At 47.4% G+C, this 17,119-nt stretch overlaps 1 protein-coding gene and 1 long non-coding RNA gene across 2 annotated transcripts in view; one reads left to right on the forward strand and one right to left on the reverse strand.

Annotated features, from left to right (window-relative positions):
• SCN4A (sodium voltage-gated channel alpha subunit 4) overlaps window positions 1-14,113 on the forward strand; it is a 132,037-nt gene extending 117,924 nt beyond the window's left edge. Inside the window, exons 23-25 of the mRNA XM_038385508.2 lie at window positions 1,243-1,347; window positions 10,510-10,780; window positions 12,653-14,113. Coding sequence (XP_038241436.1) covers window positions 1,243-1,347; window positions 10,510-10,780; window positions 12,653-13,845 — 1,569 coding nt within the window. The 3' untranslated portion in view covers window positions 13,846-14,113. The remainder of the gene's footprint in view (window positions 1-1,242; window positions 1,348-10,509; window positions 10,781-12,652) is intronic.
• Window positions 9,433-17,119, reverse strand: part of LOC122457597 — a 41,277-nt gene continuing 33,590 nt past the window's right edge. The window contains exons 2-3 of the long non-coding RNA XR_006277225.1: window positions 13,729-13,789; window positions 9,433-9,730 (exon numbers count right to left, since the gene is read on the reverse strand). This is a non-coding gene — a long non-coding RNA (uncharacterized LOC122457597). The remainder of the gene's footprint in view (window positions 9,731-13,728; window positions 13,790-17,119) is intronic.

Here is a 17,119-nt window from a genome sequence, read left to right on the forward strand (position 1 = left end):
AATGAGCTCCTCACAGGAACCTGAGAAGTCACATCCCAGAGGTTTTCTCATTTACGGTGTGTAAAGGTGACCTGGAAAGTACTGAGAAAAAACAAAGAAGGTGCAGAGAGGGAGTCTCTTTGCTATTTGATTTTGAGCCCAGAAACATCAGCATTGCCAGGCCTGGTCCTCGGTGCTCTGCTGGGGTCGCTGTGGGGGCAGGGGCCTGGGACTCAGGGTTGTTGTGGAGACACTGAGCCCCTAGGAGGATGGTGCCATAGCACCCATGGATCCCCTGCACTCCAGCTGGTCTCAGAGTGAATCCCAGATTCCAGGGGTGGGAACCATGGGCAACCCCTGCCCCTCTTAAGGAAACTCGGAGCGGGGAGGGAGGGGCCGGGTGATGGGTGATGACGCTGAGCTGCTTCCATTAGGAAAAGACCTAGAGGATTATGGGGAACTCCAGACAGGCTAGGAAGCACCAGGGAAGCTGGGATTCAGGAGCCAGCAGGGTTTGCTGAGCTGGTGGGATCCTCCAAGGAAAGAGACATGAGCCACTGCGAGTAGCTCTGGCTAAAACATGGCTGCAGTTAAAGCCAGCTCCATTCCTGGGTGGAGTAAAGAAAAGCAGGGCAGAAAAGACTCTAGAAGACAGAGGACAGGGAGTCTGAACTTGAGAAGAAGCTGCCCCCAGCAGAGCAAGGCCTGGTCTACACTGCAGAGCTGCGTGGGCGTAAGGCAGCTAACGTCAATCTCACTGTGTCAGTGTCTACACTACAACGGTGTTCCTGGCAATGTAAGCCACCCACTACCCCGACCTAATAACTCCACCCCCGCGAGAGGTGTAGCGCTTAGATCAATGTAGTCAGGGCGATGCAGTGTCCGTGTAGACATTGTGTTATTTACATCGCCTGCTGGCTGTCAGCACCTGGGCAGGGGGCAACTGTGAACCTCACGCCCGGCTGACAGGTGGGGCAGCGAGACTCCAGCTGTCAGTACCCCACAATGCATCCCTTCAGTCAGTAGAAGCACTCCTGGGAGGACATGCACCACTGACAGAAGAAGCATAGTGTGGACATGAACCACTGCTTTAATTACTGCAGTAGCTGTACATCAACGTAAGTCGACTTAATTTTGTAGTGTAGCCAAGCCCCAAGACTTGCCAGGAGCAGCAAATTCCTCCCAGTGTTACTGGAAGCTGGTGCAGATGCTTGTTAAAAACCAAAATGTATCCAAATCTAATAATGGCGATTCCTTTTATACTTTGGAGGGAAGGACATCTTCATGACGGAGGAGCAGAAGAAATACTACAACGCCATGAAAAAGCTTGGATCAAAGAAGCCCCAGAAGCCAATCCCCAGGCCGCATGTATGACACGTTAAAAGTATTTGAGAGCTAGTGGGAGGGGGTGTTTAGAAACAGAAATGGTGCTGACAAGCATGAGCCGGGGCCAGGTGTCCAGCGGGGGGATCAGGTTTTGTGATGCATCTCAGATCACTGTTATCGCTCCACAAAGAGCTCCTGTGTTTTTACATCTGGCAACGAGCAGCCAGGACTGGAGTTTCAGAGAGGCAGCACGTTGGGCGAGCACCCTGGGAACCCAAGCCCTTCAACCATACCGTACTAGTGGAGTATTTAATGCATCATAGACTGCTTTCTTTTTGTTATGGTCTCCTGCTCTGACTACATGAGAACTGCTTCTAACTGAGGGCTTACACCCCAGGGGCCAGGACCTGACCCTGAGTACTTACCCAGGTACCCTGAGTACTTGCTTGAGTACTTACCAAGCACCTGACCCTGAGAAGTGCCAAGGACTGACTTCCTCGCTGGGAGCTGACCGTGCTCAGCGCATCGGGGTCGGGGGCACTCAGCATCTCTCAGAATCAGCCCTGTGAAGAGGAAACCTCTCAGGAAATGCTGAGTCCATTAGGTGGGGGGTTTCCCCATGGCCCCCCATGGTGCTAGAGCTCTCCTGCTGAGACGTGCCCGCAGCATCCTGCCCACCCGTCGTCCCGTAGCCCTTTTCACAAGCACCGAGTGTTCGCCCCATGCCCTGGTTACCATCCGGCCCAGGTGATTCCATCCCCCTGCCCGAGGTTCCTAGGCGAGAGGGAGGAAGAAAGATGTGGGGAGGATGCAGGGCAGTGATAATGGAGGGCAATGGCTAGCAGTGGAGAGGCAGCTCCCCCAGCCCAGGAGACAGGGGAAGGTATGTGGTGACCCTTCTGAGCAGCCAAGGGGATCAGGGAGCACTTGTGGGGGAGCAGGCAGCTTCCCCCCAGAAGGGTCAAAACCCGCAAATCAGATAAAACCAATTTGGCCCATGCTGTTCTAGAGGCCAAGCCAGGATGTGTGGGCATCTGGCAGGACATGCTGGAGTGCGCACGCTGAGCGTGTTAGGTGTTTCATAGATACTAAGGTCAGAAGGGACCACTCTGATCATCTAGTCCGACCTCCTGCACAGCGCAGGCCACAGAATGTCACCCACCACTCCTATGAAAAACCTCACCCATGTCTGAGCTATTGAAGTCCTCAAATCATGGTTCAAAACTTCAAGGAGCAGAGAAGCCTCCCTCCAGTCAACCATGCCCCATGCTACAGAGGAAGGCGAAAAACCTCCAGGGCCTCTCCAATCTGCCCTGGAGGAAAATGCCTTCCCGACCCCAAATATGGCAATCAGCTAAACCCTGAGCATATGGGCAAGATTCACCAGCCAGATACCCAGGAAAGAATTTTCTATAGTAACTCAGATCCCATCCATCTAATATCCCATCTCAGGGGATTTGGCCTATTTACCCTGAATATTTAAAGATCAGTTACTTACCAAAATCCCATTATCCCATCATACCATCTCCTCCATAAATTTATCGAGTAGAATCTTAAAACCAGATAGATCTTTTGCCCCCACTGCTTCCCTTGGAAGGTTATTCCAAAACTTCACTCCTCTGATGGCTAAAAACCTTCGTCTGATTTCAAGTCTAAACTTCCTGGTGGCCAGTTTATACCCATTTGTTCTTGTGTCCACATTGGTGCTGAGCTTAAATAATTCCTCTCCCTCTCCTATATTTATCCCTCTGATATATTTATAGAGAGCAATCATATCTCCCCTCAACCTTCTTTTAGTTAGGCTAAACAAGCCAAGCTCCTTAAGTCTCCTTTCATAAGACAAGTTTTCCATTCCTCGGATCATCCTAGTAGCCCTTCTCTGTACCTGCTCCAGTTTGAATTCATCCTTTTTAAACATGGGAGACCAGAACTGCACACAGTATTCTAGGTGAGGTCTCACCAGTGCCTTGTATAACGGTACTAAAACCTCCTTATCCCTACTGGAAATGCCTCTCCTGATGCATCCCAAAACCGCATTAGCTTTTTTCACAGCCATATCACATTGGCAGCTCATAGTCATCCTATGATCAACCAATACTCCAAGGTCCTTCTCCTCTTCCGTTACTTCTAATTGATGCGTCCCCATCTTATAACTAAAATTCTTGTTATTAATCCCTAAATGCATAACCTTACACTTCTCACTATTAAATTTCATCCTATTACTATTACTCCAGTTTACAAGGTCATCCAGATCCTCCTGTATAATATCCCGATCCTTCTCTGAATTGGCAATACCTCCCAGCTTTGTATCATCTGCAAACTTTATTAGCACACTCCCACTTTTTGTGCCAAGGTCAGTAACAAAAAGATTAAATAAGATTGGTCCCAAAACCGATCCCTGAGGAACTCCACTGGTAACCTCCCTCCAACCTGACAGTTCGCCTTTCAGTAGGACCCGTTGCAGTCTCCCCTTTAACCAATTCCTTATCCACCTTCTGATGTTCATATTGATCCCCATCTTCTCCAATTTAACTAATAATTCCCCATGTGGCACGGTATCAAATGCCTTACTGAAATCTAGGTAAATTAGATCCACTGCATTTCCTTTATCTAAAAAATCTGTTACTTTTTCAAAAAAGGAGATTAGGTTGGTTTGGCACGATCTACCTTTTGTAAAACCATGTTGTATTTTGTCCCATTTACCATTGACTTCAATGTCCTTAACTAATTTCTCCTTCAGAATTTTTTCCAGGACCTTGCATACTACAGATGTCAAACTAACTGGCCTGTAGTTACCCGGATCACTTTTTTTCCTTTCTTAAAAATAGGAACTATATTAGCAATTCTCCAATCATTCGGTACTATTCCTGAGTTTACAGATTCATTAAAAATTCTTGCTAATGGGCTTGCAATTTCAGGTGCCAATTCCTTTAATATTCTTGGATGAAGATTATCTGGGCCCCCCGATTTAGTCCCATTAAGCTGTTTCAGTTTCGCTTCTACCTCTGATATGGTAATATCTACCTCTATATCCTCCTTCCCATTTGTCATGCTACCATTATCCCCAAGATCCTCTTTAGCCTTATTAAAGACTGAGGCAAAGTATTTGTTTAGATATTGGGCCATGCCTAGATTATCTTTAACCTCCGCTCCATCCTCAGTGTTAAGCGGCCCCACTTCTTCCTTCTTAGTTTTCTTCTTATTTATATGGCTATAGAACCTTTTACTATTGGTTTTAATTCCCTTTGCAAGGTCCAACTCTACTCGACTTTTAGCCTCTCTGACTTTATCCCTACATCTTCTGACCTCAATTAGGTAGGTTTCCTTGCTGATCCCTCCCATCTTCCACTCCCTGTATGCATTCTGCTTCTTCATAATCACCTCTCTAAGATGCTTGCTCATCCAGCTTGGTCTACAACTCCTTCGTATGAATTTTTTCCCCTTTCTTGGGATACAGGCTTCCGATAGCTTCTGCAGTTTTGATTTAAAGTAATCCCAGGCCTCAACTGCCTTTAGATCCATAAGTTCTTCAGTCCAATCCACTTCCCTAACCAATTGCCTTAATTTTTGAAAGTCAGCCCTTTTGAAATCAAAAACCCTAGTTGCAGATTTATTTTTGTTAATCCTTCCATTTAGTTTGAACTGAATTAGCTCATGATCACTTGAGCCAAGATTGTCCCCTACAACCATTTCTTCTATGAGGTCCTCGCTACTCACCAAAATTAAATCTAAAATGGCATCCCCTCTAGTCGGTTCAGCAACTACTTGTTGAAGGAATCCATCAGCTATCACATCTAGGAAAATCTGAGCCCTATTATTATTACTAGCACTGGTCCTCCAGTCTATATCTGGGAAGTTAAAGTCTCCCATGATCACGCAGTTTCCATTAGTATTTACTTTAATAAAGACATCAAAAAGGGCTCTATCCATAACCAAATTAGATCCCGGAGGTCTATAGCACACCCCAAGCACTATCATAGGAGAGGCTTTACTAGTTTTCTTCCCCAATGTGATTTTTGCCCAGACAGACTCTGTCTTATCCATTGCATCGCTTCTTATTTCTTTACATTCTAACTCATCGTTGATATACAATGCTACTCCACCCCCTTTACCTTTGTTTCTGTCTTTCCTAAACAGCACATACCCTTCAATACCTGTAGTCCAGTCATGACTACTATTCCACCATGTTTCTGTTATCCCTATAATATCTGGTTTCACTTCCTGCACCAGTAGCTCTAGTTCCTCCATTTTGTTACCTAGACTCCTCGCATTGGTGTATAAACATCTTAATTTTTGCTGTTTGGCCTCGCTCACATTTTGTACCCTATTAGGCACAGTCATTCTACAGCCATTATAACCTATTAGACTAGTATCCACACCGCCCTCGCTCCTTATATACATTCTCCTACCCATGGCTGTATCCTTTCTTACTTCATCTTCTTCCCTCTCAATGCTAAAATCTGGCGTGGAGATTTTCCGGACATCTCCCATCCATCTCCCCCCAATTCCTAGTTTAAAGCTCTCTTTATCAGTTGTGCCAGCCTTGATCCTAAAAGTCTATTTCCTTCCCTACTCAGATGAAGTCCATCCCGAGAGAACTGACCTCTGTCCGTGAATGCCTCCCAGTGGCCATACATCCCAAAGCCCTCCTTATAGCACCACTGCCTAAACCATCTGTTGACAGTCATAATCTTGTCACACCTTTGTTGCCCTTCTCTAGGAACAGGAAGGATCCCGCTAAAGATCACCTGAGCCTCAATTTCCTTAAGCGTCTTCCCCAGCCTAGCATAGTCTCCCTTGATACTTTCCAGCGAGAATCTGGCTGTATCATTTGTTCCCACATGAAGGATAATTAGGGGATTCTTTCCCGCTCCCTTGAGGATCCTTTTCAACCTCAGGTCTACATCCCTTATCTTAGCACCCGGAAGACAGCACACCCTTCTATTCTCAGGATCAGCTCTAGTTACAGGCCTGTCTATTCTTCTCAATAAAGAGTCCCCGATCACATAGACCTGCCTTTTCCTGGTGACAGTGCTATTCTCCAGTCTCTCCCCTGTTCCCTCTGGCTGCAAGTTCTTTCCATTCCTATTTTCCCTTACAATTCTCTTCAACCCATCCTGTATCCTCCTGGGGCTCATATTTCATAGAATAGAATCATAGAATCATAGAATATCAGGGTTGGAAGGGACCCCAGAAGGTCATCTAGTCCAACCCCCTGCTCAAAGCAGGACCAAGTCCCAGTTAAATCATCCCAGCCAGGGCTTTGTCAAGCCTGACCTTAAAAACCTCTAAGGAAGGAGATTCTACCACCTCCCTAGGTAACGCATTCCAGTGTTTCACCACCCTCTTAGTGAAAAAGTTTTTCCTAATATCCAATCTAAACCTCCCCCATTGCAACTTGAGACCATTACTCCTCGTTCTGTCATCTGCTACCATTGAGAACAGTCTAGAGCCATCCTCTTTGAAACCCCCTTTCAGGTAGTTGAAAGCAGCTATCAAATCCCCCCTCATTCTTCTCTTCTGCAGACTAAACAATCCCAGCTCCCTCAGCCTCTCCTCATAAGTCATGTGCTCTAGACCTATACACCTATATTTGGTGTAGTCTCCCTTGACTCTTCTCCTTTTTCTATAGGGCTAGCCTCTCTTCTCTTCTTCCTTACCCTTCCACCTTCAGCGACTACCTGCTGAGCCCCTTCTTCATTTTCCAACTCTGCAAACCTGTTCCTAAGCTCTATTTCTTCTTCACTAGCCCGTCTTTTTCTCTGCCTGGTTCTTTGAGTCACATGTTTCCACTGACCACTTTCCTCATCCAGTCTCTCCTCAAAATTCCCCAGCCCTGCTTCCATCCGAGAGTCTGAGCTTTTCCCTTCAGATACCTCATATCTTTGCTCCATCATCTGCTCAAACCCCTTCCTAAACTCAACGAGACTTTCTACCTGCATCTCCAAACCTCGGATCTTTTCCTCCATCAGCTCTATCAGACAGCATTTCATGCAGACAAAACTCTTACCGGTTCCCCCCTCCAGGATCATGTACATACCACAGCTTCCACATCCAGTCATCCTCAATGTGTCTTTCACTGCAGGAGTCACTCCCACAGCTTCCTCTGTATCTGTCATCTCCTTCCCACCTAAATCCTGTTAATCTGGGAAACACAAGCCACACCAAAAAGACCACCCCCCCCAGCAAAAGCAAACCCCAAACAAGCACCACAAGCCAAACTCCCCTTGCAAACTCCCACTCAAACTCCCCTGTTTAGAGCTCTGTTTGCTAGCTCCTGTGCCGCTGCAGCTGTCTGTGCCGCTGCCTGACTGGCTGGCTACCTTTATAGGGCCCCTAGTCAGTGTTCCTAGCCATTTCAAATGCTGCTAGGACAGAAGGGCCCTGCTGGGACCACGAGCACAGCCCCTTGGTTTGTTGGAATGGTGAGAGTGACAGCGGTTTTAAAAATGCCACTTTCTTTGAATTTTGAATCTGGCTGAGTCCATCAGGTCTGTAAGGGGAAGAGGCAATGTGGCCTAGTGGCTAGAACAGTCACCAGGGCTCAGGAGACCCAGTTCTCGTCCCAATTCTGACCCTGGCCTGCTGGCCAATCTTGGACAAGTCACTTCACCGGCTTGTGCCTCAGTTTCCTCATTGGTAAAATAGGGATAATGATACTGATGTGCTTTGTACTGAGCTCTCTTGATGAAAAGGGCAATGTGAAAGATTGTTATTCCTGTGACACTATCTCCCAGATCTCCTTTTCCTGTTACCAGTTTCTAGTTCAGCTTTATAAATCACTTGCTTGTTTGGATTTCTTTAAGTTTTCCTTCCCTTAAAACTTCCAAACGGCTTGCCACTGTTCTCTTTCTACAAACACGATTCTGTCACTGCTCCATCTTTGAACTGTCATTTCTCATAGTGCATGTATTTTCCTTTCTGCGTGAGCCTCATGTGACGCTCACAGATATGTGTCAGAGTTACAGCTTGATGTGCATCATGGCCAATGAGTTTTGTGGCAAAATCCATGATGCTCAGGGTTTGCTCAGGCATGGGCATGGGGTGAAATCCTGGCCACATTGAAGCCAAAGGCAAAGCTCCCATTGATTTCCCTGGGAGCAGGATTTCACCTCTGGCCTTTTACCTCCTCGGGAATTGCAGCACATTTGGCTCTGCCAAGCATTCAGGTTCAGATTTTCAAAGGTGCCAAGGATAGTTAAATGCTTCTAATGATGGGGTGTAAATCAGGGGTTCTCAACCTTTTTCTTTTTGAGGCCCCCCCAACACGCTATAAAAACTCCACAGGCCACCTGTGCCACAACAACTGTTTTTTCTGCATATAAAAGCCAGGGCTGGCATTAAGGGATAGCAAGCAGGGCAACTGCCTAGGGCCCCACGCCATAGTGGGCCCTGCAGAGCTAAGTTGCTCAGGCTTTGGCTTCAACTCCAGGCAGTGGGGCTTCGGCTTTCTGCCCTGGGCCCCAGCAAGTCTAATGCCAACCCTGCTTAGTGAACCCCCTGAAACCTGCTCGCAGCCTCCCAGGGGGCCTCGGGCCCCTGGTTGAGAACCACTGGTCTAAATTAGCTGTTACCACTCAAGAAAGAGATCTTGGAGTCACTGAAGAGCTCTCTGAAAACATCTGCTCAGTGCGCAGCAGTGGTTAAAAAAGTGACCAGAATGTTAGGAACCATTAGGAAAGGGATAGAAACCAAGACAAAAATATCACAATGCCACTCTCTAAATCCATCCCTTGAATACTGCATGCAGGTCTGGTCGCCCCATTTCAAAAAGGATATAGTGGAACTGGAAAAGGTTCAGAGAAGGGCAACAAAGGTAATCAAGGGTCTGGCCTGGCTACCATACAAGGAGAGATTTAAAAGATTTGGGCTATTCAGCTTAGAAAAGAGACGATTAAGGAGGGATAAGACATAGGTCTATAAAATTATGACTGGTGTAGCAAAAAGGAAGAAAGAAGTGTTAATTACCTTTTCCCACAATACAAAAACCAGGGGTCACCCAATAAAATTAATAAGCTGCAGGTTTAATACAAACAGGAGGAAGTACTTTTTCACCACATTGTACAACTAACCTGTGAAACTCATTGCCAGGTGATGTTGTGAAGGCCAAAAGTATAACTGGGTTCAAACAAGAATTAATCAGTTCAAGGAGGATAGGTCCATCAATGGCTATTAGCCAAGATGGCCAGGGATGCAACCCCATGCCCTGAGTCTCCCTAAACCTCTGACTGTCAGAAGCCAGGAGTGGAAGACAAGGGGTGGGTCGCTCCAAAATTGGCCTGTTCTGTGCATTCCCTGTGAAGCTCTTTAACTGGTCGCTCTTGGAGACAGGATACTGGGATAGATGGACCGTTGGTCTGACCCAGTGTGGCAGCTCTTGTGAAAATCCCCAGCTTTGCACTATTCCTGGCAGCTGTTAACAGTCCTAGAATGGAAAATGGGGGTAATTAATAATTAGACAATTGTGACTGACTTTTTTGAAAAGGTATAACTCAAATGCTGTTTGCAGTGTTGTTGTAGCCATGTCGGTCCCAGGATACTAGAGAGAGAAGGTGGGGGAGGGATTGTCTTTTAGTGGACCAACTTGTGTTGGTGAAAGAGCCAAGCTTTCGGAGCCACATGGAGCTCCTCTTCAGGTCTGGGAAAGGTACTGAGAGTGTCACAGCTCTGTGTAGCTTGAAAACTTGTCTCTTTCACCACACAACTTTGTCCACTAAAAGACATTCCCTCCCCATAACTCAAATGATGACCTTTCCCGTTTTTGCCATGATGAACAACTGGCGTTAAATAGGGTTCAATAATGATCCATCGTGGGGAGGCCCAGTCATTGAGCCTGGTGCTTGGGAGACATGTCATTATTACATCATAGTATATGAGACATCGGCATGTGTCAGCAAGGCTTTATCTTGCAACACTCACTGACCTCAGTAGCAGGTGAGGGGGCCACAGCATCTCCAGACAGCACAGCCCAGATCCTCAAAGATATTTAGGTGCCTAACTCCCATGCGAGGCTCTGGGCCCACATCCTTGTTGCATGATCACACTGCACGAGGGATAAGACGGATGGGTCTCTGTCCTCTTCTAAACACTGTTTCTCTCTCTCTTTCTGTTTTTGTCTTCATTCTCCGCTGTGCCCTGTGTGTCCATTCCACCTCCTGGCTTGCCCTTCTGCCTCCATCTTCACCCACATTCCATGTATTAAAGAACAAATGTCAGGGACTGGTGTTTGACTTTGTGACAAAGCAAGCTTTTGACATTATCATCATGGTCCTGATTTGTCTTAACATGGTCACCATGATGGTTGAAACAGACGACCAAAGCCCAACCAAAATCAACATCCTCTACAACATCAACATGATTTTCATCATCGTCTTCACGGGCGAGTGCTTGCTCAAAATGTTTGCCTTGCGCTATTACTATTTCACCATTGGCTGGAACATCTTCGACTTTGTGGTGGTCATCCTCTCCATCGGAGGTAAGCGCCGGCCGCCAGCTGCATTTCCATTGACTCAGGCAAGCCGCCAAGTGGGTTCTGTAGCAACCAAGATGAAGAAGAAAGGGCTAGATGGGAAATATGGGTTTGGTGACAACCCCCTACCTGGGAGATCAATGGTGCCTTTGAGCCCTAGATCTGCCACTGTTCCTGTGCCTGCTGGAGTGGTGGTAGGAGTGGACACCCTCTATGAGCCCCTTGGAGAAACCCACCACCATTCCTCTTTGGACAGACTGGGCCTCCCCGAGCGCTGTTCAGGTGGGCAGAAGTCCACCCCATAGGAGGGAGGATGTATTTGCACCCTGCCCCCCTCCCCAAATAGAGGACTTGGTGTGAGGGGACCCTACAAACATCAGTCACCCCAGAAGAGGTGGGAGGGTGGCAGGGCCCCCAAAGCAGTAGGTTTCAGAGTTAATAGCCCATAGGGATGCATAGGACATTTCACCCCTTTTAGAGCAACTGTCTCAGGCTATCTGCAGACTCAGACAGCTGTCACTGCATTGTTCGTGCTCAGCGCATGTTTTCAAGACTTTCTTCACAACCAGGAAAGCTAGAAACATGATTATTTATATATATTAAAGCTGAGATTCACATGACTCCAGGTGCAGAGGGCCATTGTGCTTATACCTTAACCTGGTCCTGCGCCCCAGGTGCTCACCCTAAAAAACTCCTTTCTGTATGCTCACTAAAACCTTCCCTGAGCGCACACCCTAAAGGGCTTCCCGCAAAACCTACCCCAGGTGCTTGCCCAAAGCAACTCCCCGGGTTCCACGCATAAAGGGATTCTACATGGACAGACCTCCCCTTCTCCAAGGGGCTCAGGTCTGTCTGCAACCCCAGGCACCTTGTAGAGGACTCCCTTGCTCGCCTCTTCAGGAGGCACTGCATGGCACACCCATCTAGCATGGACTGGGGTGCAGCAAGGACTCGGGAGGGCCCATTGTTTCCGGGAGGGCATGTCTCATTAGCAACGAGTTGGCTATATTTTAATCTTTGCACGTGCGCTACAAGGCTGTTTTAGATAATCTCATACATTCAAAATAATAAGGGCCACCTGTTCCCATGGATGGTATCCTCAGAACACCTCTGGGGCGCAGGGCAATTCCCCCCCATTACAGACAGGCAGATGAGGCCCAAGATCACACAGGATGTCTATGGCACAGAATGCCTCAAATGCACTGCTACTGCCCTAACTGCCACACCGTCTTTGCTCACCAGCCTCTCCCTCTTCTCCCTGTGTGGAAGAATAGGGGCTAAAGCATGATTGTCGCCCTTAGCAAAAGAGAAGTACCAGGGGGCAGCAGCAAAGAGCAAGGGTTAGACTGAGCAGTAAGCAAAACCTTTTAACCATGAAACACATCAGGCAATGGGGCAAGCAGCAATGGGACATAGTAGATTCTTAGGTTTCAGAGTAGCAGCCGTGTTAGTCTGTATTCGCAAAAAGAAAAGGAGTACCGGTGGCACCTTAGAGACTAACAAATTTATTAGAGCATAAGCTTTCGTGAGCTACAGCTCACTTCATCGGATGCATCTCCTGTAGCTCACGAAAGCTTATGCTCTAATAAATTTGTTAGTCTCTAAGGTGCCACCGGTACTCCTTTTCTTTTTTAGTAGATTCTTAGATGGCGGCTGGATGGCAAATCGCAGGGAAGGTAGGATTGTGCAGCAGCACCTGCTAGGGAACTTTTCTGAGGCCTTTTCCAGCTCATGTGAGTTTATGGTCCTCCGCTAAGCACCCTTGCCTTTCAGCTCTCCAGCACAGAGGGTGCATCTAGATCCAGAGCAGGTTACCCATTGCTTCCCTACTTCAGCTCATGCAGCAAGCCATGCTTACCTTCTTTTAACCCTTTTCAGGTATCGTCCTTTCCGACATCATAGAGAAGTACTTTGTGTCCCCCACCCTCTTCCGGGTGATCAGATTGGCAAGAATTGGGCGTGTTCTGCGGCTGATCCGAGGAGCAAAAGGAATACGGACTCTCTTGTTTGCTTTAATGATGTCTCTCCCTGCTTTGTTCAACATTGGCCTCCTGCTGTTCTTGGTGATGTTCATCTACTCCATCTTCGGGATGTCCAATTTTGCCTATGTCAAGAAGGAGTCTGGGATCGACGACATCTTCAATTTTGAGACGTTCGGGAACAGCATCATCTGCTTGTTTCAGATCACGACGTCTGCCGGGTGGGATGGTCTCCTCAACCCTATCCTGAACAGTGGCCCACCAGACTGCGACCCCGACTTAGAGAATCCCGGAAGTTCGGTAAAAGGAGACTGCGGCAACCCATCCATTGGCATCTGCTTTTTCTGCACCTACATCATCATCTCCTTTCTGATCGTTGTGAACATGTACATCGCCATCATCCTGGAAAACTTCAACGTGGCTACGGAGGAGAGCAGCGAACCACTCTGCGAAGATGACTTTGAAATGTTCTATGAAACGTGGGAGAAGTTTGATCCAGATGCCACCCAGTTTATTGCGTACAGCATGCTGTCGGATTTTGTAGACACCTTGCAAGAGCCACTCAAGATTGCCAAACCAAACAAGATTAAATTAATCACCATGGATTTACCGATGGTCGTCGGAGATAAAATCCACTGTCTGGATATTCTCTTTGCACTGACTAAAGAAGTGCTGGGTGACTCTGGGGAAATGGACGGCTTGAAAGCCACAATGGAGGAGAAATTCATGGCTGCCAACCCATCCAAGGTTTCCTATGAACCCATCACTACGACTTTGAAAAGGAAGCACGAGGAAGTCTGTGCCATAAAAATCCAAAGAGCCTTCCGAAGGTATTTACTAAAGCGGTCAATGAAACAGGCTTCTTATCTGTACAGGCATAGTCAAGAGGAGGGCGCCTTTGCAGAGGGAGCGCCGGAAAAAGAAGGACTGATCGCAGACAAAATGCATGAGATTTATGGGAACAGTGATACACACCTGGAAATGGCCCCAGGCCTGGCTCTTGTACCAGTTGCAAGCCCAGAGACTCGAGCTGCTCCTAGTGAGGCGAAAAAAAGGGATGGGGAGCGAGAGGTGAAAGAATCGTTAGTATAACGGAAAGCACTTTTCATTTTCCTATCCTACAAAGACTCCATTTGTATCTCTTCTGCAAGAACGCACCTGTATCCCTCTCTCTAGACATTTGAGCTAATGCCATATTACCGTATTTCAGACCCATCTTAACTTTTTAAGCAGAACCTCATATTCATTACAGGTTTTATAATTCACTACGCCTTGCGGCGATGAGTATTTTTCTTCTGAGGTAAATGTGAAATCTCTCTATTGCTGGTGAAAGAGAAACACTAAGTTTTAAAACGATAGAACCATAGTAGCACTGAGTTTCAGAAGTTAACAACTGGGTATGGCTCTCCTTTTATTTTCAAAATTATTTCTTAATATTATTTCACACTTGAGGTGTTTGCCCCATTATGGTTCCTGAAGTGCAATGAATTAGAGGAGAGAGATGAGCCAAGTGAAATAATATTAAAAATAATTGCAGAAATGACAAGGTTTTGTGAACAAAAATCTCCAGTGTCTTAAGGGTAGCACCTTTCTTTTGAATATTTGAATAGGCGTTATGGATTTTTGTTATATACAGTAAAAATGCAATTATGTCTTAAAGATTTGTTTGCATAGTTTAAAAAAAATCTGCAGCTATATTCTCAGGGTTAAATGCCAGCTTTTAAAGTTTTTCAGAACACTCATCTAAACCAGAAAGCATTCAACTCTCAACAGTAAGAATATAAACTATTTATTTCCATGCTGCTTTTCTGGGTTCCCATTTAGTCTAGGAAATAGATTATGTGGAAGGAAAATAGCCACCAAAGTATGGTATATGGGGACTAGTTCCCAAATATTCCCACTTCTCTCTACAGAAATACCCCTAGTCCAGCTTCACAAATCTTAACTAATGCACATCTCCTGGAGCAGGAAATCTTTTATCCCATCAGGTCATGGGCTGCCATGTGGAGCCAGATAGGTGATAAAACAGTTTGGTTGCACTGGAATATTTACAATGAATTGCTTGATTGGGTACCTTTACAGAATTGATATCTACTGCAGAAAACCCTGTGCTTTCTTGGTGATTAATACTTTCCTCCCACCTTATGAATTAACAATCCTCCAGGAGGATAGTGCATATCAGGGCGAAACATTTGTGCAAAGCCTAAAATAGTAAAGCAAAAAGTCACCTTAGAAATACTGTTTCCCTTTTCTAAATCTTATTGCCAACTCCTCCTCCCATATACAGTGACCTCTGACTGGGGCAGGGAGACTTTTCTATCACGTCTCTTTAGTGTGGAGTTGGACTTTCTGCTGTGGAAACAGATGGGGTAGGGTTTCAAAACAGGCCTTCCTAACTGATTAGCTTTACTCCGAATCCTTTGTCTTGGTCAGTCTGTGGATTTGCTCAGAGCCGCACCATCTGGTGTTGAGCTGTGTACTAGATAAGCTGTAAACTGCTCACTTTTGGCTAATGGAGTCACCCTCTTCTGTTCACTCTGTTCAGTTTCTTTTTCAGATGAAGTGTCAAAGGTGCCAAAGGGACACGAGCATCACCAGTGGCCATCATGAAGGGCCCCGGGTCTAGCCAGCCCTGGGCAGCTGGGCCATCTCTAGATTCATGACAGAGATTTGTTTTCCAGACTCCTGTGGAAGTGGGGGCCTGATCTTGCAGCCCCAGCTCAGGCCAAGCTCCTAGCGACTCCCCGGCAGCAGTGAGCATGGGGGCAGCATGGCAGCTGTTTCTGCGCATGCACACTCAGCACAGGTCTCGGTGCATTCCCCTGCTCCCACAAAACACTCCCCAGCCCGTGCTTAGCTTTAAGCCTGGGAGTTGCTCAGTGGGTTCCAATGGGACCGCTCAGGGGCTCAAGGTTGCGCACGCGTTGGGCTGGAGCTGTATGGCTTGAACTTGCCCTTACTGAAGCCAATGGCAAAAGCTTCGTTGTTGCAGGCTCAAGCTGTGACTCCTGCCCTCCCCTCCCCTCTGGCGTGGGCACGCACACCTGAGAGCAAAGGGAACGGTGCTCCTGCAGGGGGCAGAAGGCGGTGGAGAGCCAGCTCCTCCAGAGCACCAGGGTGAGTGGATTGGAGGAGGTCAGGGGGAGGCAGGGACATGGCCTGAGGATTCACTGAGCAGAAGGGCCCAGCAGGCAGGACCCCTGCACAGGGCTGTGTGGCTGCTGGTGCGTCTATTCCAATGGCTCCCTGTAGCAGCTGTAGAGTGACTCTGCCGGGGCATCATGGCATGGAACGAGGCAGGACTGCGTCCTGCAGCACCTCCAGGCAGCAGCTGGGAGCCCCTCTGGAGGCAGGCAGGGATCTGGTCCTGCATGATTTCTGTGTTGATAGAACTGTTCTTCCTTCCCATCGGGTCTCGTTCCTGCTGGATGTTGCAACTGCAATTCAGGAACCAAGCCGGGGGAAATCTCGGCTGGTTGGAGCCAATGGGTGTTTTGCCACTGACTTAACCAGGGCTGCAATTCCACCCACAGTATGTAGCAACGAGGCTGGGAGCCAGCTTCCCACAGCAGAGACCTGCTGTTAATGAACAGTTATTGTCCTTCCTGACCGGCCTTGTCTGGGTTATTGTCCCCAATAACTTTCCCAGGCGCTCTTCCAGGAGAAAAAGGGCGATTTCTCCTAACCCAGGGTCCTGCAGGCTCATCCTCTGAGCATACTTGCCTCGAACCAGCAGCAGACAGGTAGGGTTCAAATCCTCTTGGAGGCTGGGGTGGCAGGGTGAACATCTTTGCTGCAGACAACAGAGTTCTCCGCTCATCAGCGTGATTTCAGCGTGCTCAGGGCAATGGGGCAGGCACCTGGGCTATTCAGTGCTTGAGACGATGGTTTCAAGTGTGTTTACTTGTGAACATCCATGGAGAAAGGAGGTGCGGTACTGGCAACCAAACATATTTTACAGCCGCTGTCGCCTGTACATACTTGTTGGGCAGGAGTGGAAGAATGCCAAGGAGTTTCAATCAATGCGCTAGTGCAATTTCTCTTTGTACATTTCTTAAAATAAAAAATGGAAATGATCAAGCCTGTTTAGAAATGTGTCCGATTTGTGTTACATCAGCTGCCAACATTCCCATTAACCCCTTGGGGTCCAATCCATCATACATCACTTGCTGGCCTTCTAACCCAAGGCTCCCCCATCCCCCTGAGCTACTTAACTTGGGTATTTGGAGGCCCCCCCATTAGCAGTGTTTTAATTTGTCAGGTCCGTTTAAAAGAGAAAGGGCTTGGAGAGGGCGGGTAGACTAGACAAGTAGCTTTATTCTTCAGTGCTTGGAACTAGCAGGCCACTCAGCCCTTGCATGGCTAA

Source organism: Dermochelys coriacea, chromosome 27 (genome assembly GCF_009764565.3).
Source record: "Dermochelys coriacea isolate rDerCor1 chromosome 27, rDerCor1.pri.v4, whole genome shotgun sequence".
NCBI lineage: Eukaryota > Metazoa > Chordata > Testudines > Dermochelyidae > Dermochelys > Dermochelys coriacea.